At 40.7% G+C, this 22,955-nt stretch overlaps 1 protein-coding gene, 1 long non-coding RNA gene and 1 pseudogene across 8 annotated transcripts in view; 1 reads left to right on the forward strand and 2 right to left on the reverse strand.

The window, feature by feature from the left end:
• Positions 1–19,247, forward strand: part of LOC148109032 (uncharacterized) — a 29,887-nt gene extending 10,640 nt beyond the window's left edge. For both annotated transcript variants that reach the window (XR_015726795.1, XR_015726796.1), the window contains one exon: positions 18,694–19,247. This is a non-coding gene — a long non-coding RNA (uncharacterized LOC148109032). The remainder of the gene's footprint in view (positions 1–18,693) is intronic.
• On the reverse strand, positions 4,072–6,370 carry LOC123779746 (juxtaposed with another zinc finger protein 1 pseudogene; annotated as a pseudogene).
• The window catches only part of PRPSAP2 (phosphoribosyl pyrophosphate synthetase associated protein 2), a 48,797-nt gene continuing 43,384 nt past the window's right edge, over positions 17,543–22,955 (reverse strand). For 3 of the 6 annotated variants that reach the window (XM_045778205.2, XM_087867680.1, XM_045778206.2), the window contains one exon: positions 19,713–20,461. In XM_045778205.2, the coding sequence (XP_045634161.1) occupies positions 20,303–20,461 (159 nt within the window). In that variant the 3' untranslated portion in view covers positions 19,713–20,302. Of the gene's footprint in view, positions 17,598–18,404; positions 18,458–19,429; positions 19,596–19,712; positions 20,462–22,955 lie in introns of those variants that run through there. The other 3 variants (XR_015726790.1, XR_015726791.1, XM_087867681.1) reach the window with 3 other exon arrangements.

Below are 22,955 nucleotides of genomic sequence, written 5' to 3' on the forward strand. Positions count from 1 at the left end.
CTGTGTCTTATAACCTTGGCTATTGTGTTTTCATTTTTGTTCATCTCAAAGTTTTTTCTAATTCACCTTTTCATTGCTTCATTGACCCAGTGGTCCTTTTTAAAATGTTTTTTAAATTTCCATGTATTTATGAATTTTCTGGATTTCCTTCTGTTACTGATTTCTGTTTTATTACATTATGGTCAGAGAAGATACTTTGTATGATTTCAATCACTTTAAATTTATCGAGACTTGTTTTGTGATCTCTCATATGGGCTGTCCTGGAAAATGTTCTATGTACACGTGAGAAGGACGTATATTCCGCTGTTGTTGGGTTATGTGTCTTGTCCATATCCATTAAGTCTAATGGGTTTAGAGTGTCGTTCAAATCCTCTATTTCCTTCCTGATCTTTTATCTGGTTGTTCTATCCATTATTAAAGTCGGTGCTGGAATCTCCCACTATTATTGATGAATTGTCTATTTCTCTCTTCAATTCCGTCAGTTTTTCCTTCAATATATTGGGGCTCTGTTGTCAGGTGCATATATATTTACAATTGTTATAGCTTCTAAATGGACTGACCCTTTTATAACCATGTAATGTCCTTCTTTGTCTTGCAGCAATTTTTCTCTTAAAGTCGATTTTGTCTGATATTTGTATAAGCCACTCCAATTATTTTTGGATACTCTTTGTATCAAATATCTTTTCCCGTCCTTTCACTTTCAACCTATTTGTGTCTTTGGAGATAAAATAATTCTCTTGTAGCCAGCATATAACTGGATTGTGTTTTTTTAAATCCAGTCTCCCAATCTCTCTGTCTTTTGATTACCAAGTTTAATCCATTTACATTAATATGATTACTGATAAGGAAGCACTTCTGCCAATGTGTTGTTTCCTATGTTGTATCCTTTTTAAAAAAACACATATAATGTATTATTTGTTCCAGGGGTACAGGTCTGTGATGTCATTTCTTTTTTGAACCACAACTTCTCCACCACTCCCTTCTTTTGTGTCCCATAGATACTTTCTATAGTCTACCATTTTGATCCCCTTCCCCCTTTTGTTATGTATTTTTTTTACCTAATGTCTTAGCGGTTGCCCTGGGGATTACAATTAATATCCTAAAGTCATGGTTATTTTATGAGTCAACTTGTCTAGGTACTCAGTTTTTGGTCAAACCAGCCTAAATGTTTTTTTAAAAGACTTTATGTTACAGAGCATTTCTAGGTTAACAGGAATATATTTTTAGATCTTTATTATTTTTTTTTATTTTGTGTTATAGGCAGTTTATTTTAAATATGATTTCATTTACATTTTTATAAGCAGCTTTTTTTTTATTTTTTGAGAGACAGTGAGCAGAGGGGAAGGGCAGAGGGAGAGGGAAAGAGAGAATCCCAAGCAGGCTCTACACCCAGTGCAGAGCCCAACTCAGGGCTCAATCTCATGACTCAGAGGTCATGACCTGAGACAAAATCAAGAGTTGACACTTAACCGACTGAGCCACCCAGGCATCCCGAGCACCTTTTCTTGGCAAGGCTTGTGATTCATTACGTTGCCTTCAGTTTTAAAACAAACTTCTATTGCTTTCAAACTTAATGTGCTCTGCCCCCAACAAAACATATGAACATATCATTTAAAGCACAGTTTTCACAGACACAGTGCTATACATCCACTATATACGGTACAGCAACATAGTCCCACCCTTACCTGTTCAGTAATGCTGTCACGATGAATAAGTAGATAAAAATTGAATTCATGTTATAGTTGAAATTTAACGTGCACAATGACTATTTGATGACTGTTCAGCTGTAGAACTACTGATCTAGCCTACAGTTTCTTGCACTAGAAGGAGTGAAGCTAAATAATAATTGCTGGCCTAAAAAAAAATTGGTCAATTGTAGGTAGATATGAAATAGCCAAGTAGGCCCTTCTTCTGCACCAACCTGTTGCTTCTCATGTCTGGATCACCCCTTCAAACATACAGGATAATACTGTATATTCAGGACCAAGACTACTTTTCAGAGATCTGAGGAAATTTTTAGAGGACGGTCTTTATAAATACTTCAAATCCCTTATTAAGGAGTGCCTGGGTGGCACAGTGGGGTGGGCATCTAACTCTTGGTTTTGGCTCAGGTCATGATCTCAGGTGGTGAAACAGAGTGCCAAGTAAGCTCTGCACTCACTGTGGTGTCTGCTTGAAATTCTCTCTCTCTGTCTCCCTCTGCTCCTTCCCCTTGTGTGCACGGGCTTGCTCTCTCTCTCTCAAATAAATAAATCTTTAAAAAACATCCTTCAAAAAAAAATCCTTCATTATGAGGGATTCACAACTTAAGAACATAGAGGCTTACCCATCTGGCCAGCAGAATTGCCATTCTTTTGAAAAGTCTGAAAAAAACTGAGGAGGGACACCTGCTTCCCAGCTGTAAGACTTTCATCAAATGGAAAGATGGGAAGAAAGTTATTTTATATGCAATTCTAGTTTGCTTTTCGCCAGTTTTGTGGGCAGTTAGCCATCTCAAAGCAATTTTTATTGCATAATGAGACAACTGGTAAACTCTCATGTTTAAGGAATAGACCTATGAGAAAAGAACACTCAAGGCATGATGGTACTATTGGCAAGAAAAACTTCAGGAATGGCCTAGATGTAGGTCAGTCTAGTGGATCATATTAGCCACTCCTTGACCACTTGAAAGAAGCGCTTAATTGTCAATATTACGGCAAAATGTTTTTACAGCTAAATGGATATTTCCAAGGGGGATAGAGCCCTCTACAATGGGATGGGAAAAGTGCCTTTAAAAAAATCTAAAAGCACAATGAGCCTGAAGAAGAGGCAAATAGGGATCTTAACAAAAACGCTCTCTTTCAAACATGCTTGGAATTTTAATTCTTATTTGCAATCCACAGTGGGTTAGGCCATGGTTGGGGCAGGGATTGAAAGAACTGACAACAGAAACAACATTAAATCTGTTGGCAATAGAGAACGACGACATGCTTTAAAACTTTAAAGACGAAGATAGAACTAAATTTCACATACACAAAATTTGCACTCCAGGATTTCGAAGTGTTGCCTAACAGATTTCAGGGATAATTATTTGCTAAACTGGTATCTTGGTCCACAAATATCAACAGGCATAAACTGAATTCCTTGCACCCAGCAGGCACTCGGTGAATGTGTGTTAAATTAATGAGGGAACTGAATAGACAATTTTGTACCAAAATGCCATTTATAAAACTAAAATGGTCAGATGGCAAGACAACTTTTTAACCAGCAAAAGGATTTGCAAGATAATATAAAACACAGAAAACACACCTTTTAGAAATGTTATTTAAATACGAAAATATTTTTTTAAAGATTTTTATTTATTTATTTGACAGAGAAAGACAGCCAGCGAGAGAGAGAACACAAGCAGGGGGAGTGGGAGAGGAAGAAGCAGGCTCACAGTGGAGGATCCTGATGTGGGGCTCGATCCCAGAACGCCGAGATCACGCCCTGAGCTGAAGGCAGACGCTTAACGACTGTGCCACCCAGGCGCCCCTAAATACAAAAATATTTTTAGCATATTATGTTAAGCATTCTTATTTATATTTCCATTACCTAAAGTCTTTCTGCTCACAAATACTAACTCCATTATGTAAGGCATGGTAGCAAGTTTGATAATGAAGGTATTACTTTCGGTTTGAACATAGCTGATGTGCTGAAAAACCTCAATCACATCACAATCTTGGGGGGAAATAAATCTCAGTTGAGCCCCTCCTCCCCCCAAATGATATCACTGCAACACAACTAAACAATATGCAACATGCCCTCCATTTTATTTTGTTTTGGGGGAAATGTGCTGAAGAACCTAGAGCTTTTTCTGTTCAGCACCTGATACCAAAGTAATGAAAATGGGTATGATGATTACATGTGCAAAAGTACGACATCACGAACTCTGCAAAGACACATCGTTGCAAAATTCCAGAAAAAAAATCAAAGCATGCATTTCATTCTTTAAAGAGTTGCTGAATGCTTCCCCTGGGGAAAAAAATCAAAATTTTTTTCCAAATTTTTTTTCAAAATCAGCAACTGCTGGTGAGGGTCTCTTGGCCCGGTGAGGACCAGCATGTTACTGCTGCAACTTCCCGATAATCTCAGCCGACACCTGGGGATGGAGATTGATCGTGTGGTGCCACAGGTCCTGAGCTGTCTTGTAACTCTCACCACAACGACGTTTGAATGGTTTATACACAGGAATCTGTGATCTGTTTTTACATCCAGGAACCGGGCAGGCAAAAGGCTCTCTTCCTCTCTGTGCTGGAGCCGGGGGTGGCTTCAGATCTCTCTCTCTCTCTGTGGTCCAGGACTCATCGCTGTCCCACTGCTCATAATCCACCTCGTCCTAGTGGTACTTCCCTGCTGCTGTAGAATGAAGAGGAGGAGATAATGGGCAGAGTCCCGGGGAGGGGAGGGAGTAAGGCTTCCCCTGCTGTGGCTAGGTGGAGTGGACACATTCCTTTGGGACACTGAGCCGGACAAGGTTAGCGAGAGCTCCGGCTGAATTTTCCTCTTTAGGGACTCCGCCTCTCAGCAGGCGACATCCGTCCCGAATCTATTCGTGTAACTGAGGGCAACATACGTTGGCTGCTGTAATTCTTGTTTTCCTAAAATGCTTGGATCTGTTTCACATTGTGTGAAACTGCCTGACTAGCATTGTCTCCCACCAGCAATGTTTATTTACTTATTTTTAAATTTAAGTATAATTAACATACAGTGTTATATCAGTTTCAGGCGTACAATATAATCTTGCAACAGTTCTGTACATTACACAGTACTCATCATGACAGGTGTACTTTTAATCCCCCTCACCTGTTTCACCCATCCACCACCCAGCTCCCCTCTGGCAACCACCAGTTTGTTCTCTATATTTAAGAGTCTGGTTTTTTGTTTGTTTCTTTAGTTGGTTTGTTTTGTTGCTGAAATCCCACATATGTGCAAAATCATATGGCATTTGTCTTTCCCTGACTGACTCATTTCACTCAGCATTATACCCTGTAGCTCCATCCATGTTGTTGCAAATGGCAAGATTTCATTCTTTTTATGGCTCAGTAATATGCCATTGTACATACACACCACCTCTTCTTTATCAATTCATCTATCGATGGACACTTGGGCTGCTTCCATATCTTGGCTATGGTAAATAATCCTGCAATAATTATAGGGGTGCATATATCTTTTTGAATTAGTGTTTTTATTTTCTTTGGGTAAATACTCAGTAGTGGAATTACTGGATCATATGGTAATTCTGTTTTTAATTTTTCGAGGGACTTCCATACTCTTATCCACTGTGGCCGCACCAGCTTGCATTCCCACCAACAGTGCACAAAGTTTCCTTTGCTCCACATCCTTGCCAACATTTGTCATTTCTTGTGTTCTTGATTTTAGCCATTCTGACCGACGTGAGATGGTATCTCATTGTGGTTTTGATTTGCATGTCCCTGATGATGGGCGATGTTGAGCATCTTTTCATGTGTCTGTTGGCCATCTCGATGTCTTCGTGGAAAAAATGTCTATTCATGTCTTCCGCCCATTTTTAATTGGATTATTTGTGGGGTTTTGTGTACGTTCACAGCAATATTGAGTAGTAAGTATGGCATACGTTGGAGATAGTGTGAGTTCAATTCCAGACAACTACAATAAAGTGAATATTATAATAAAGCAAGTCAAATGAATTTTTGGTTTCCCAGTGCAAAAAAAAAGTTATGTTTGGGGGCTTGTGGATGGCACAGTCAGTTAGGCATCCAACTCTTGGTTTCAGCTCAGGTTGTGATCTCAAGGTGAGATCAAGCCCCATGTCGGGCTCTGCGCTCAGAGCAGAGTCCGCTTAAGACTCTCTCTCCCTCTCACTCTGTCCCTCCCCCATGCTCTCTCTCTCTCTCACTCTAAAAGAAATACATAAATATTTTTTAAGGTTATGTTTGTACTATTCTGTAATCTATTAGGTGTGCAATAGCATTATGTCTAAAGCAATAATGTACAAACCTTAATTTTAAAATACTTTATTGCTGGGGCGCCTGGGTGGCACAGCGGTTAAGCGTCTGCCTTTGGCTCAGGGCGTGATCCCAGCGTTATGGGATCGAGCCCCACATCAGGCTCCTCCGCTATGAGCCTGCTTCTTCATCTCCCACTCCCCCTGCTGTGTTCCCTCTCTCGCTGGCTGTCTCTATCTCTGTTGAATAAATAAATAAAATCTTAAAAAAATAAAAAATAAAAAAAATAAAATAAAATACTTTATTGCTAATAAAAATGCTAACCATCATCTGAGCGTTCAGCAAGTCGTAATCTTTTTGCTGGTGGGAGGTCTTGCCTTGATGTCGATGGCTGCTGACTCATCGGGATGGTGGCTGTTGAACATTGGGGTGGCTGTGGCAATTTCCTAAAATAAAACAACGAAGTTTGCTGCATAGATTGACTCTTTTATGAATGATTTCTCTGTAGCTTTCCATGTTGTTTGGTAGCATTTTACCCACAGTAGAACTTCTTTCAGAATTGGAGTCAATCCACTCACACCCTGCCATTGCTTTATCAACTAAGCTTGTGGAATATTCTAGATCTTTTGTTGTCATGTGCAATAATCTTCATAGCATCTTCATCAAGGGTAGATTTCATCTCAAGAAACTACTTTTTTGATCATCCATAAGAAACAACTCACTATCTGTTGAAGTTTTATCACAACACTGTAGTAATTCAGTCCCATGTTCAGGCTCCACTTCTGCTTCTAGTTCTCTTGCTATTTCCACCCCATCTGCAGTCGCCTCCCCCACTGAAGTCTTGAGCCCCTCAAAGTCATCAATAGGGTTGGCGTCAACTTCCTCCAATCTCCTGTTAGTGTTGGTATTTTGACCTCTTCCCATGAATCACAAATATTCTTAATGGCATCTAGAATGGTGAATCCTTTCTGGCAGTGTTTAGTTTACTTTGCCCACACCCATCAGAGGAATCACTATCTGTGGCAGTAATAGCTTTATGCAAAGTATTTCTTCAATAAGAAGGCTTGAGAGTTAAAAATTACTCTTTGACCCACGGACTATGGAGTGGATGTTGTGTTAGCAGGCCTGAACACAACATTAATCTCACTGTATACCTACAGCAGAGCTCCTGGGTGACCAGGTGCATTGTCCTTTTGAAAGGAATCTTTTTTTTTTGAGCAGTAGGTCTCAACAGTGGATTTAAAATATTCAGTCAAAATCAGGGGAGCCTGGGTGGCTCAGTCAGTTAAATGTCTGCCTTCAGCTCAAGTTGTAATCCCAGGGTCCTAGGATCAAGTCCCGCAGCTGGCTCCTTGCTCAGTGGGGAGCTTGCTTCTCCCTCTGCCTGCCTCTCTCTCTCTCTCTCTGACAAATAAATAAAATCTTTAAAAATAAATAAAATATTCAGTAAACCATGGTGTAAACAGATGTGCTGTCATCCAGGCTTTCTTCCGTTGATAGAGCAGGGGGCAGAGTAGATTTAGCAGAATTCTTAAGGGTCCTAGGATTTTCAGAATGGTCAATGAGCATTGACTTCAGCGTAAAGCCATCAGCTGCATGAGCCCCTAGCAAGAGCGTCAGCCTGTCCTCTGAAGCTTTGAAGCCAGGCGTTGACTGCTCCTCTCTAGCTGTGGAAGTTCTGGATGGCGTCTTCATCCAACAGGAAGCTGTTTCATCTGTGTGGAGAATCTGTTATTTAGTGTAGTGGTTCAGTGTAGCGTATTACCTTCATGAAGATCTAGAATCTTCCGGAGAACTTGCTGCAGCTTCTACGTCAGCCCTTGCCGCTTCACCCTGCACATTTGTGTTACAGAGACGGCTTCTTTCCTTAACCCTCGTGAACCAACCTCTGCTGACTTCAGACTTTTCTCCCGCAGCTTCCTCACCTCTCAGCGGTCACAGAATTGAAGAGCATCGGGGCCTTGCTCTGGGTGAGGCTTTGGCTCAAGGGAATGTTGGGGCTGGTTCGACCTTCTGTCCAGACCGCTAACCCTTTCTCCACATCAGCAATCAGGCTGTTTCACTTTCTTATCGTTCATGTGTCCACTAGAGTTGTACTTTTCCTTCAAGAATTTTCCCTTTGCATTCACAACTTGGCCAAGTGGTGCAAGAGGCGTAGCCCTCAGCTTGTCTCGGCTTTTGAGATGCTCAATTATTTGTAGCTTTTAATTTCAAGGGAGACATGAGACTCTTCCTTTCACTTGAACACTGACGGTAGGTTATTATAAGGTTATTAATTGACCTAATTTGAGTATTATTGTGTCTCAGGGAATAGGGAAGCCTGAGGAGAGCGAGAAAGATGGGGGACCAGCCATTCAGTGGAGCAGTGAGAAGAGACACAATATTTATTTTGTTCATCGTATTATACGGGCATGGTATGTGGTATGCGGTGCCCCCCAACAATTACAAGAGTAACATCAATGATCACTGATCACAGATCATCATAACAAATATAATAATAATGAAAAAGTTTGAAATATTGTGAGCATTACTCAGTCTTAGTGAGACCAGGCCTTTAGACTGTGAACTTCACAAGTGTGTCTCAGTCTTTCTTCTCTTTCACCGGGTCATTTAGGCTTTGATAATACCCCAGCAATTTAGGCTCCGGTTAACTAATTTCTCCTGAAGGCAGGCCTTGTTAAGCAGGGTACTCTGACATATTTCAGAATGATTCCTTATACCCCTCCCCCTGCTGGAAGCACAAGGGGATTTTTCTCCAATGTTTACTGTGAGAACTTGGTCAAGCTCCTGGAGGTACAATTCGCAAAAAGATGGAGACCACCACCCCACCCCCCCCACCCCCCGTGACTGGGTCCTCCTAAAGGTTTTAACTCTTGGAGTTGTCCATGTGGAGCCTCCTGCAATTTGTCAGTTATGGTTCCGATTTTCCTACCCCAGCCCCACTTCTCACAATGATTTCCACTCATGAGTCTGCTCCCACTCTTATGGGAGTCCCCACAACTGCATGTATTCACCTGTCTCTCCAGTCCTGGGGGCAGCAATTTATTCTTTGTCCTCATCTCTTACAGATTCAAGAAGAGTTGTTGATTTTTCAGTCTATTCAGCTTTTTTCTTGTTAGGACAGAGTGGCTAATTCCAAGCTCCTCGCATGCAGTATTGGAAACTGGAAGTCCCCATGAAGGTATTTTTTAGATGGGATTACCATTTAAGCCTGTAGACCAAGTAAAGTGGATTACTCTCCATTATGTGTGTGGGTCTTATCCAATCAGTTGAGGTCCTTAAGGGAAAAGACAGGTTCCTTGAGGAATAAATTCTGCCTTTGAACTTGAGACTGCAAATCAACCCTTCCCTGGTTCTCCAGGCTTCCTTGGTTCTTTCCTGCTGGCCCATCCTGACATTTCAAACTTGCTGGCACCCACAAGTGCATGAGCCATGAGCCAATTCCTTAAAACGAGTCAATTTCCCTCTCTCTGTATATAGATAGACAGAGATACAGATACATAGAGACCTATATCCATCTGCATCTATACAGATAGATCTATATAGATACTTCTATACAGATAGATGTAGATGGATATAGATATGTAGATACGGATCTATTTCTGTGTCACACACACACACACACACACACACACACACACACACACTTTGGTTTTGTTTCTCCAGAGAACAATAACACATCTAAATATATCAACCTAGTTTGAACTAATATCAATTAAGTTTAAATTGCATACAAATAAATATATATGTATATATACATATATACTTGTATACCCCCTTACAGTGTAATTAGCAAATTAAAAATGTATATGTGTTCATGAACATGAATTTATAAGTATTGTTTTATGTAATTCTCTTTTAAATCAGATAGAAAAAGCGTAGTTACAAACAATACATTAATATTGACTTTTCAGTATATGTGCTCCTGAAAGTGAGCACAATATTGACTTCTGTATTTACATATGCAGTTATCGTTAGTCTTCAGGACGACTCGAGTTATTTTATAGTGTCCTTTCATTTCAGCCTGAAGGACTCCCTTTAACCGATCTTGTAGGGCATATCTACTAGAAATAAACCTCCTCAGCTTTTGTTTATCTGGGAATGTTTTAATTTCTCCTTTATTTTTTAAGGATTGTTTTGCTGGATAAACAGACTTAATGGTAGACGGTGGGGGTGGGGGGATTCTTTCAGTATTTTGAATATATCATCCAACTACCTTGTGACCCTCATGATTTGTGATGAGAAATCAACTATTAATCTTACCGAGTCCTCTGTGACAAATTGCTTATTTCTTGCTGCTTCAGGATTCTCTGTCTCTGGACAGTTTGATTATCCTGCATCTCATTGTGGATCTCTTTGCGTTTATTGTATTTGGGATTTGTTGAACTTCTTGGATATGTAGATTCATGTCTTTCATCAAACTGGGCGAGTTTTCAGCCAGTATTTATTTAAAAAAAATTTTTTTTTTGCCCCTTTCTTCTTTTTTGGGGGGATTCCCACTTCTGTGTATGTTGCTCAACTTGATGGTATTTTACTGGACTCTTAAACTGTGTTCATATTCTTTTTGTTTCCAATTTTTATTATGGTAAAATATACATAAAATTTAACATCTTAACCATTTTTAAGTGGCATTAATACATTCATAATGTTGTGCAACCATCACCACCGTCCATGTCCATATCTCCTTTCGTTTTGTAAAACTGAAACTCTATACTCATTAAACTAAACTCATTAAACTGCCTCATTTTCCCCTCCCACCAGCCCCCAACGCCCCCCATTCTATTTTCAGTCTATGATTTTGAATAACTTAACTACATCATTTATGTGGAATCATACAGTATTTATCTTTTGGAGAATGGCTTGTTTCACTCAGCATAATGCCCTCAAGGTTCATATATGTTGCAGCATATGTCAGAATTTCCTTTTTAAGGCTGAATAATACTGCATTGTACGTATATGCCACATTTTAAAAAAATCCATCAGTGGACACTTGGAATGCTACCACGTTTTAGCTATTGTGAGTAATGTTGCTATGAAGATAGTTACACAAATATCTGTTTGAGATGTTTTCAATTCCTTTTGAGTATATACCCAGAAATGGAATTGCTGGGTTATATGGTAATTCTATTTTTATTTTTTTTAAGGAAATGCTATACTGTTTTCCACAGCAACTGTGCCATTTTATATTCCCACCAACAGTGCAAAAGTGTTACAATTTCTCACATCCTCACCAACCATTTATTTTCTGATATTTGAGGTTTTTTTTTATAGTAGCCATCTTAATGAGTGTGAAGTGGTATCTCATTGTAGTTTTGCCTTGTGTTTCCCTAATGACTAGTGACATTAAACATTTTTCATGTACTTATTGGTCATTTGTACGTCTTCTTTGAATAAATGCCTATTCAATTCTTTTGCCTATTTTTAAAAAGTAATCTCTGCACCCAACATGGGACTCGGACTCACAACTCCAAGATCAAGAGTTGCATGCTGTACTGACTAAGCCAGCTGGACACCCCTCCTTTGCCCATTTATTAATTAGGTTGTCTGATTTTTTATTGTTGAGTTTTAGGAGTTCTTTATATTTTTGGTATCAATCCTTCAATGTATATTTGGACATTTACAATATAATGGATGTATTCCCAAGAAATCATTGCCCAATACAATGCTGTGAAGCTTTCGCCCTGTTTTCTTCTGAAATTTTTTAGTTTTATGTCTTACATTCAGGTTTTTTATTGATTTTGAGTTAATTTTTGTATATGGTGTTAAGTAAGAGTCCATATTCATTCTTTCACCTGTGAACATCCAGTTTTCCCAGCACCATTTGTTGAAAAAGAGCATCTTTCCCCCATTTGAATGGCTTGGCACCCTTGCTCAAAGTCATTAAACTTTGTTCTTTTTCAAGATTGTTTTGGTTATTCAGGGTCCCTTGAGATTCCATATGAATTTTAGTATGGGTTTTCCTGTGTCTGGAAAAAAAATAATTGGGATTTTCATAGAGATTACATTGAATCTGTAATTTGCATTGGGTAATATTAACATTTCAACAATAGTAATTTTTCCAATCCATTATTAGGGATGTGTTCCCATTTATTTATGTCTTCTCTTATTTCTCTCAGCAATGTTTTATAGTTTTTTTTTTAAAGATTGTATTTATTTTAGAGAAAGAGAATGAGAGTGAGTGGAGGGAGGGGCAGAGGGAGAGGGAGAGAGAGAGAATCTCAAGCAGACTCCCCACTGACCACAGAGCTGGACGTGGGGCTCAATCTCACAATCCTGAGATCATGACCTGAGTTGAAATCAAGAGTTGAATGTTTAACCAATTGAGCCAACCAGGTGCCCCTTGTAATTTTTTTTTTATTGTGCATGTCTTTCATCTCCTTGGTTAAGTTAATTCCTAAGTATTTTATTCTTTTTGATGCTATTGAAACTGGAATAGTTTTTTCCATTTCCCTTTCAGATTGCCCATTGTTAGTGCTTAGAAATGCAACTGATTTTTGCATGTTGACTTTGTATTCTGCTATTTTCCTAAATTCATTTCTTAGTCGTAACAGGGGTGTGTGTGTGTGTGTGTGTACGCATGTGTGTTTGTGTGTGTGTAATCTTCAGGGTTTTCTAAATATAAGATCATATCAGCTGCAAACAGACATAATTTTACTTCTTCCTTTCCAGTTTGGATGCCATTCATTCATTCATTCAATTGCTCTGGTTAGAACTTCCAGCCCTACATTGAATAGAAGTGATGAAAGAAGGCATCCTTGCCTTGTCATTAATCTTAGAAAAAAAACTTTCTTTTACCATTGAGTATGATGGTCGCTATGGATTTTTCATCCATGCCTTTTAAATATATTGTGGTAGTTTCCTTCTAGTATTCCTAATTTTCTGAGTGTTTTTATCATAAAAAGTTACCATTTTTCAAACACATTTTCTGCAGTGAGATGATCATGTGGTTATTTTCCTTCAATCTGTTAATATGGTGCATTACACTTACAAGTTTCATATGTCTAACCATCTTGCATTCCAGGAATAAATATAACTTGGTTATAGGTATAATCTTTTTAGTATGCTGCTGAAAACCAGTTTTCTAGTATTTTGTTGATGTTTTTGTATCAATATTCATAAGGGATATTGATCTGTAGTTTTCTTATAGTGTCTTTGTCTGGCTTTGTTATCAGGGTAAGTCTGCCTTATAGAATGAGTTAGAAATTATTCTTTCCTTTTAATTTTTTGGGGGAAAGTTTGAAAAAGACTGGTGGGTTATTTTTTGTTTTGTTTTGTTAGTAATCTCTACACCCAATGTGGGGCTTGAAATTACAACCCCAAGATCAAGTGTTGCACACTCCACCAACTGAGACAGCCAGGTGCCTCAGACTGGGGTTACTTCTTTCAATGTTAGGTAGAATTCACCAGTGAAACCATGATCCTGGGCTTTTTTCTGTGGGGAATTTTTTTTTAATAACTGATTCAATTTTCCTATTAGTTATAAGTCTATTCCGATTTTCTATTTCTTTGTGACTTAGTCTTGGTAGGTTTTGTGTTTCTAGGAGTTTGTCAATTTCGTCTAAATCATCCAATATATTTGCGTACAATTCCTCATAGTACTCCCATTATCCTTTTTATTTAGAATTAGTAATAATGCCCCCACTTTCTTTTCTGTTTTTTAATAATCTGAGGCTTCTCTCTCTTTATTTTAAAATCTATTAGGGGCGCCTGGATGGCGTAGTCGTTAAGTGTCTGCCTTCGGCTCAGGGCGTGATCCCAGCGTTCTGGGATCGAGCCCCACATCAGGCTCCTCTGCTATGAGCCTGCTTCTTCTTCTCCCACTCCCCCTGCTTGTGTTCCCTCTCTCGCTGGCTGTCGGTCTCTCTCTCTCTCTGTCAAATAAATAAATAAAACCTTTTAAAAAATAAAATAAAATCTATTGGATAAAGGTTTGTCAATTTTGAACTTTTCAAAGGACCAACTTTTGGTTTTATTGATTTTTCAGTATTATTTTTCTATTTTCTATTTTGCTGATCTCTGCTCTAATCTTTATTATTTCTATCCTGCCAGCTTTGGGTTTAGTTTGTTCTTTTTCTAGTTAAATTGTAAAGTTAGGCTGATGATTTGGGATCTTCCCTCCTTTCCCTCCCTCCTTCCCTCCCTCCCTTCCTTCCCATGTAAGCGTTTATAGCTATAAATTTCCCCCTTTGCACTTATTTCACTGTATCCCTAAGTTTTGGTATGTTGTGTTTTCATTTCTATTCATCTTTAAGCATTTTTTAACTTCCCTTGTAATTTCTTCTTGGTTAATTGGCTGTTTAAGAGTGTGTTGGCTAGGGGCAGCTGGGTGGCACAGCAGTTAAGCGTCTGCCTTCGGCTCAGGGCATGATCCCGGTGTTGTGGGATCGAACCCCACATCAGGCTCCTCTGCTATGAGCCTGCTTCTTCCTCTCCCACTCCCCCTGCTTGTGTTCCCACTCTCACTGGCTGTCTCTATCTCTGTCAAATAAATAAATAAAATCTTTAAAGAAAAAAAAAGTGTATTGGCTAATATCCACAAGTGGAGAATTGAAGTATCTAATTGTTATCATAAAACTATTTCTTCCTTTAATTTTGTGTGTTTTTGTTTATTTTGATAGTCTGCTACTAGGCATATAAATATTTATCATTACTATGTCTTCTTGCTGTTTCGAACCTTTTACTAATATATACTGTCCGCCATTGTCTTTTGTGGTAATTTTTGTCTTAGCCCATTTTGTTCGCTATTACTTTAGCTACACTTTTTCTCTTTTGGTTACTATTTGCATGGAGTATCTTTTTCTGTCCTTTCACTTTCAATCTATTTGTGTCTTCAGATCTAAAGTGAGTCTTTTGCAGACAGCTGATAGTTGGATTGTGTTATTTTTTATCTATTCTGCCAATCTCTGTTTTTGTGTTTTCTTTGCCAATCTCTTTCACTTGATTAGTTTAATGCATTTACATTTAAACTAATTGTTAAGGAAGGACTTCTGTCATTTTGCTATTCATTTTCTGAATGCCTTATAGGTTTTCTCTCCCTCATCTCCTTCTTTCGTGCTTAATATTTTGTAGTAAAACATTGAAATTCATTTCCAATTTCCTTTGATATATATTCTATGATTATTTTTTTCATGGTTACCATTGGGAATATATTTAATATCCTAAGGTTATGACACACTAATTTCAATTTATACCAGCTTAACTTCAATAACAGAAAAATTCTTCTTTGACAACTTTGTTTACATGCCTTTTCAGTTGTTATCATAAAGTCAAATCTTTATTTTGTTCCACCAAACATAATCTTTTAAATGCACAGCCTCTTAAATTATGTAGAAAACAAAAAGCAAATTTACACACCAATATTATAATACTAGCTTTTAGACTATTTTTAAAATATATTTGTCTCTTAAATCATGTAGAAAGGAGTTAGAAGCCATTGTTACAGTAACAGTCATGTTTATAATTACTTGTGTATTTGCCTTTTTTGAGATCTTTAGTTTTTCATGCAGCTTCAAGTTACTATCTAGTGTTCCTTCATTTCACCTTGGAGGACCCATCCGAGCATTTCTTGCAGAACAGGTTTAGTGGTAATGAACTCCATCAGTGTTTGTTTACCCAGGATTGTCTCAATTTCTCCCTCACTTTTGAAGGACAGTTTTGTCAGATAAAAGATTCTTGGTTGACATTTTTTGTTTGTTTTAGCACTTTGAATTCTTCAGCCCACTGTTTTCTGAACTCCAAAGTTCCAATAAGAAATCTGCTGATAATCTTACTGGGAATTCCTTGTATGTGACTCATCTCTTCTCTCTTGCTTTCAAGATCCTCTCTTTGACTTATTACAGTTTGGTTATAATGGGTCTTGCTGTGAGTGTCCCTGAGTTCATCTTACTTGGAGCTTATTGAGTTTTTTGGATGTTTATATTCATGTCTTTGTTTTTTAAATAATTTTTTAAAATTTTATTTGACAGAGAGTGTGTGCACAAGCAGGGGGAGCTGGAGAGGGAGACGCAGACTCCCTCAGGGAGCCCAATGCAGGACTTGATCCCATGACCTGAGCCAAAGGCAGATTCTCAACCAACTGAGCCACCCAGGCGCCCCTATATTTGTGTCTTTCATAAAATGTTGACGTTTTCAGCCATTGTTTACTCAAATATTCTCTCTACCCCTTTCCCTCTCTTCTCTTTCTGGAGGAGGTCTCCCACAGTGTGTATGTTGATCCACTTAATGGAGTCGCATAAGTCCCTTAGGCTCTGTTTCCTTTTCTTCAATATTTTTTCTTTCTGTTCCTCAGACGTAGTTCCATTTTCTTATCTTCAAGTTTGCTTATTCTTTTTTCTGCCTGCTCAAATCTGCCTTTAAATCCCTCCAGTGAATTTTTCATTTTAGTTGTACTTTTCAGAATTTCTTTTGGTGTCTTTTTAGGTTTTCTGTTTATTGATATCTCCACTTTGTTCATACATTATGTGGTAACCCTGGAAATCAGTTTCTCTACCTTCGCTGGTATTTATTATAGTAGTAGTAGCAGTGGTAGTAGTTATTGTCGGCGGTCTCTGTGTCAAGGATCAACATGAGGGATAAGCTTGGGGTCTCTTCAGTTCTATTCTGAGCCTGCACATCCTCTGGGCATGTGCAGTAACTTTCTAATTTTCCCTGTATATGCAGTTGCTTTTGAATGTCCTACTCTTTCATGTCTGGCTCCCAAAAGGGTGAAAAGGAGAAAACTGGGTGTGCAGATGGGGAATAAGGAGACCAGTCTTTAAATCTCCCAGAATTCTCATCAGCTAGCTGGAGGGGGAGGGCTTGCAACAAATGAAGGAGGTGCAATCACAATGACTCCCAGCCTCTTTGCACCTCTCTGATCAGAATCAGCAATCAGCTGTCAGAGCACAGACCTCCACTACTTGGAGGACAGAGTCCCTTTTGCCCACTCTGGCACCCATAAGCTGTGCAGGTGGCTCCAGGCACATGGGTACAGCTCCCTGCCACAAATCTGGGAGTAGGGGAGTCGAGTATCTGCAACTGTACAAAGAGCTCGATTTGACCAAAATTAACAATTTACTGTCCAAGACTCCCCCTGGAGGTTGCAAACCTTTGATAAACTCTGGAGTTCCAAAACCATCGAATTTTATCACAGAAATTGTCTAGGTGGAGAGACAAATTCCTGGTGCTTCCCACTCTACCGTATTCCCCAAATCCCATTTGGTTCATTTTTATTATTTCTTGATATATTGCTATATATTGATGTATTGCTCTATTTGGTGAGCCATCCTTCTCATGGTTTCCTTTAGCTCTTTGGGCATATTTAAAATCATTGATTTAAAGTTTTTAGTTAATCTAATGTCTGCACTTCCTCGAGGATGGTTTCTATGAAGTTTTTTTTTCCTGTGTGTGGGCCCAGCCCTGTTTGCTTACATGCCTCAGAATTTTGTTGTTGTTGTTGTTGTTGTTGTTGTTGAAAACTGGGCATTTTTAATATTGTAATGTGGGAAGTCTGGAAATCAGATTCTCTTCCTGCTCCAGGGTTTATTGCTGCTTGTAGTTGTCTGTTTGGTGGCTTTTCTGAACTAATTTTTATAAAGTCTGTATTCTTTGTTGTGTATGGTAACTGAAATCTCTGTTCAACTGAATGGTGAGTCATCACAGACTTCCTTACGCCTGAAAACAAAGAAAAGAGAAAAGAAAAAAAAAAAAGAGGAAAGGTGAAAGGAAGGGAGGGAGGGAGGGAGGGAGGAAAAATAACCCAGTCTGCATATGGGCTGCGTGTCTTACGACATGTTTTCAACACTCTGGGCAGATTACGACTCTGTTTTAGCCCTCACTTCTTGCTTGCACAGAGCCTGCAGATCTGCCAGAGGTGAGAGCTTAAGGCTTTCTTGAGTCTTTTCTGAGCATGTCCTCAAATCTGTGCAATCCCAGGCCCTTCATATCCCCAGGAACATGTGGGAGCTTTTCAAAGCGCTTTCCCCCTGAAGCATCTCATTCCCTAGCCTTTGCTCCCAAGCTTTTAATGGTTTCATTGTTTGCCCCAAGAGGAGTGGCTAATACGTTTGCCTTTAAACTTTTTAACAGTTGTCCCACTGCTCTGAAGAGTTCTGAATTGGGTAAAATAAAGGCAAGTCCTTTGAGCCAGTCCTTCAAGGAGCCAGTAGACAGGTCCCAACAAACACCTGTAATTCTTTGAGAACAGTATTCTGCTCCCATTGGTACCAGGAACATGTACCAGGAATGCACGCTACTGTCTTCAAGACTGCCAGGAAGCACGAAATGAATGGGACCAGGGTTAAGTTCAAGTGCCACAAAGCAATCTTGTCAAGATTCAGCCACTTTTCTTTATTGTTGTTTTGGTTTTTTGTTGTTTTTTTCCTGACCATTTATTTACTTGGTTGTTGTAAACTTTTGATTATTTTCTAGAGTTCAATAAAGTTGATTCTGTTTTTGCCAATTGATTCTCTGCTTCTATGGAGGAAGAGACTTTTGGAGTTCCCCATTCCACCATCCTTGTAGATATCTGCCAGCTTATTCATTTTGAAGTAAAAGGAAAACGTGGTTACTTTCAAGGGTTTCATAAAGCAAAGGAAGGCATGCTCACAACATATAAAGGAGAGAGAGCTCATTTTAAGGTCACACAGTTCCAAGCGAGAGTTAATGATCTGCGTGAACAGTGCAGACTTGTACTTTGATTAGACCCGAGCACCAGTGTGCATTACTTTTGGTAATTAACACAACACGTCTCCCTTTCATGCACCTGCAGGAGTACAACCACCACAAGCTGCTTGGCTGAGACACTGTGTCAGGAGGGGTCTGGACACGGTTGGGTGTGACGAGCAGACAGATCAGCAGGAGACCGTCTGATACCCAGGGCAGCCCCCAGAAGCAGAGAGCCCTTGGTGCTTCTGCACACACAGGGCCCCAGACCTGCTCCAGAGCAAGTCCCCAAGACTCAGGCTGCTCTCTCGGGAGCACCAAGGAACCCGGATACGGCAAACAGTAAGTGACCAATCTTAATTTTGTGCCAAGTCACCTGCTGTTTTATTCCAGATTCTAACATAGGCAGAAACCACAGGTTTAAGTGTTTTTGGAAGAAAAAAATAGTCCTGGGGCTGCGGGCTGGCTCGGTCAGTACAGCATGTGGCTCTTGATCTTGGGGTCATGAGTTTGAGACCCACATCGGGGGTGAAGTTTACTTGAAACAAAAAGGAAAAGAAGAAATAATCCTTTTCTTTGTGAGAGTCTTCATTCATCTTTTCCTCCATGAATTTGATGGGACTGCCATTACAGGACCTTGGCAAGAGAACATGCCGGCCTAACTCATTGGACCCCAGTGTTCCAGAGCCTGATACAACTCTAATGGACAGGTTTTGAGTTCTGCACTCTGAACCGTGGGGCAGACAGTTCTTTGATGCCTGACATTAGCAAGGGTCGTGTCGCGTGCCCTCTGTGGCCACCCCCCAGCATCTCATCTTCCAGAGCATGCACAGGGCCATTTTGTTCAGAGCACAGCTGTGCCATTTAACAGGGAGCCAAACAAAGCCATGCCAAGATGCAGGCGACAGCTCACGCCAACTCGCTGACCTGCCCCCCGGGGCTCACAGCCTGCGGCTCGAGTTCCTCTCCTGCCACAGCCAAGTGATTACGCATCAGAAACGTGCAGGTCCTGGACAGACAGAAGAGGAAACATTACATCCCTGAGAGGCTACTGTGGCACCACGACAAGCTGCAGAAGAGAAAACTCAACGAGCGGACCGAACACGTCAATATCCACGGCACATGTATTCAGCGTTCATTTTATTTTAGTTATAAAACAATTGCCCAAACACAAAGTTTAAAAAAAAATACACAACGTAAGTTTTTATTCCTTCTTTTGTTGCAGAAAATAAATAATGGTCGCGTAATAATCATTCACATATGCGTGTCTATAAAAGCATTTCTAAAAAGGTCATTTGCTGGGATTCAACAGTATCGTCTTTTTGGCTTTTCAGTTGCAGGTACGACACAGTATAGATCATTTGATTTCATGAACTTTTTTAAGCACTTGGGCTCCAGCAACTTTGGAAAAAGGCCGTCTGTGAGCTTAAAAATCTTACTCCAGGTTATTGTTGAAATAGTTAAACTACAAACAACCAGGGTTGTTAATTCATTTAGGAGGAGAATATAGTTTTTCTTTTATAAAAATCGCCCCAAAAACTAATAAACACCTAAACCGACATAAAAAGTTGGTCTACCTTTGTAGGAATTAACAAAAAGGAAGGAACAAAGCACAGACAGCCCCTGGGAGGTACATCGCATCGCGACCCCTCACAGTATTCTCCACTTCCAGTTTGGCCCTCGGGAATTTTACGAATTTACGAAAGGAAAGCTCTTCAGTCATCTAAACCTATGTTTCTGAAAAGGTAGGACATGGACTCCCCATTGTGAATCCGACGGATGGCTTCTGAGAGGATCATGCTGATATCCACGGTTTTAATTTTGGGGCACTGGAGCTTCTGGATTTCATGCGGAATCGTATTGGTAACCACCACCTGCAAATCAAGACGACAAAAATCCAAGAGCATCAGAAAACCAGGTAGCTTCCTGGCTGGCTCTGAAAATCTGATACACTCTCCAATCTCTGTGGTTCTACTTGACAGGACAGTGAGTCTACCATACCTTCAAAAGTGTTGCCAGTCGATGTGAACACTACCTGCACTTCTTTAAAAGAAGGTTTAAAGTATTTATTTTAGAGAGAAAGAGCGAGTGAGGGCGGATGGAAGGGGCAGAGGGAGAGAGAGTCTGAAGCAGACTCTGCCCTGAGCGTGGAGCCCAACGCAGGGCTCGGTCTCACACCCTGAGCTGAAACCTCGAGTCAGATGGTTAGCCGGCAGTGCCACCCAGGCGCTCCCACTACTTGGGTCTCTAGGTGAAGATCTGATACCCTAACACCCACTAAGACAGCTACAGGCAAAAAAGAGAGTAGGAACTACCCATGAGGATGTGGGGAAACTGGAACGATGCCACTGCTGGAGGAGTGAAAAATGGTTTGGCTACTTTGGAAAAAAGTCTGGAGGATCCTCAAAAGGTTAAACATAGAGTTGCCACAGGACCCAAGAGAAATGAAAACATATCTTTGTTCAAAAACTTGTACACGAGTATTTATAACGCTATTATTTACAAGAGTCAAAAAGTGGAAACGACCTAAATCTCCGTAACCTTGTGAATGAAAAGACAAAATGTGATACGTCCGTTCGATGAAATATTCAGCAACAAATAAGAATGAAGTACCGACACCCTGCTCCACAAGGACGAGCTTTCGAACCAGCACACTAGGTGAAAGAAACGAGACACAGAAGGTCATGCGTCACAGGATTTCGTGTGTATGAAATGCCCAGCTTCGGTAAATCTACAGAGACAGAAAGCAGATTCGTGGATGCCTAAGGCTGAGTGGACTGAGAAGAAATTGGAAGTAGGGGGGCTGCTAATGCGAACTGGGGCTCCTTTCTGGGGGGAGGAGAATGGCAGCTGTACAATTCTGTGAATACACTAAAAGCCAGTGAATGTTATACTTTCAATGGGCGAACTGTACGGTATGGGAATTGTATCTCAATAAAGCTGTTTTTCTTAATATTAAGATTTGATAAAAATCAAATGAAGACAAACAAGCACTTTCCAGCAGCTACAAACGGAAAAAAATAAAAATACTCAGCCGTCTTTGAAAACACAGGGGACAGCAATGATTTTTCATTATATTGATACCCTACAGTCCCTACTGCCGAAATAAGCCTCAAGACCGCGCGTGGTAGAGCCGCGCATGCGCCATGAGACGGCCGCCGCAGACACGGCCCCGGAGCAATTACTCCGCGCCGGCGCCACGGCCAGGAAAACGCAGCGCATCTAATTCCTGGGACCCTTCCTGGGCAGCTCATACTCCCGGCAACCGCGGCAAAAACGGAAACAGCAAGAGTCACCCGAGAATCACGGCCTGTAAAAGGGAACAGTTCCCAAACTTACAACAACAACAACAGAAACCCTACGCACTGGTATCACCCAGGCCGCCCCGCAGCCCTCACAGAACCGGCGGGAGGCGCGACCCGGGGCGGGCTGCTGCGCCTGCGCACCACGCGGCGCTCCCTTGCTTTTCCCGCGACACCCACGCTCGCTGGGGACGTATCTTCCACATCTCTTCTAAGCACTTTTTAGAAGGGCCAGTTTTAGGGGCGCCTGGGGGGCTCAGTCGGTGAAGCGGCTGCCTCCGGCTGGGGTCACGATCTCAGGGTCCTGGGATCGAGCCCCACATGGGGCTCCTTGCTTAGCAGGGAGCCTGCTTCTCCCTCTGCCTGCTGCTCCCCCTGCTTCTGCGCTCTGACAAATACATAAATAAAATCTAAAAAAAAAAAAAAAAAAAAAAAGTACCAGTTTTGTTAAGCTATAATGCGCGTACCACCCAGTCACCCACTTGAAGTGCAGGCTTCACCGGTCTTCAGAACACGCTGGGCTGGGTTTAGCACGGCCCCCAAGACAGACCCTGCCCCCTTCCCTGTCACTCCTCATCTCACGTTCCCCAAAGGGCTGGCAACCACCATGGATGGATGTTATGGATGTCTGTTCTGGACATTGAAGTGTTTGAACGAAAACGAACCAAAAACCCCACTTCAAATCCCGGTTTATCAACCCCAGCACTATCTACCGGGTCCTGCTCCGAAAGAGGAGGACGGCAGCCGCTCCACTTCTCCCACCTTCCACCTCCTAACTTGTGGGTCTCACCGTTGCCCCTGCATCGTCTACGCTCCACTGGGCAACTGTGCTTTATCTGTAAGTTCACAGGAAAAACTTGAGCCTTCCTAACCCGGGGGAACACAGAAACCCGGTTTACTTATTACTATTTTTTAAAAAGATTTTACTTATTTATTTGAGAGAGAGACAGAGATAGCAAGAGAGAGCAAGAGCAGGGAGTTGAGGGAGAAACAGGCTCCCCGCGGAGCAGGGAGCCCGACGCCGGCGCTCGATCCCAGGACCCCGGGATGATGACCTGAGCTGAAG

Source organism: Ursus americanus, chromosome 14 (genome assembly GCF_024610735.1).
Source record: "Ursus americanus isolate L20-20 chromosome 14, mUrsAme1.1.p, whole genome shotgun sequence".
In the NCBI taxonomy this organism is placed as follows: Eukaryota; Metazoa; Chordata; class Mammalia; order Carnivora; family Ursidae; genus Ursus; species Ursus americanus.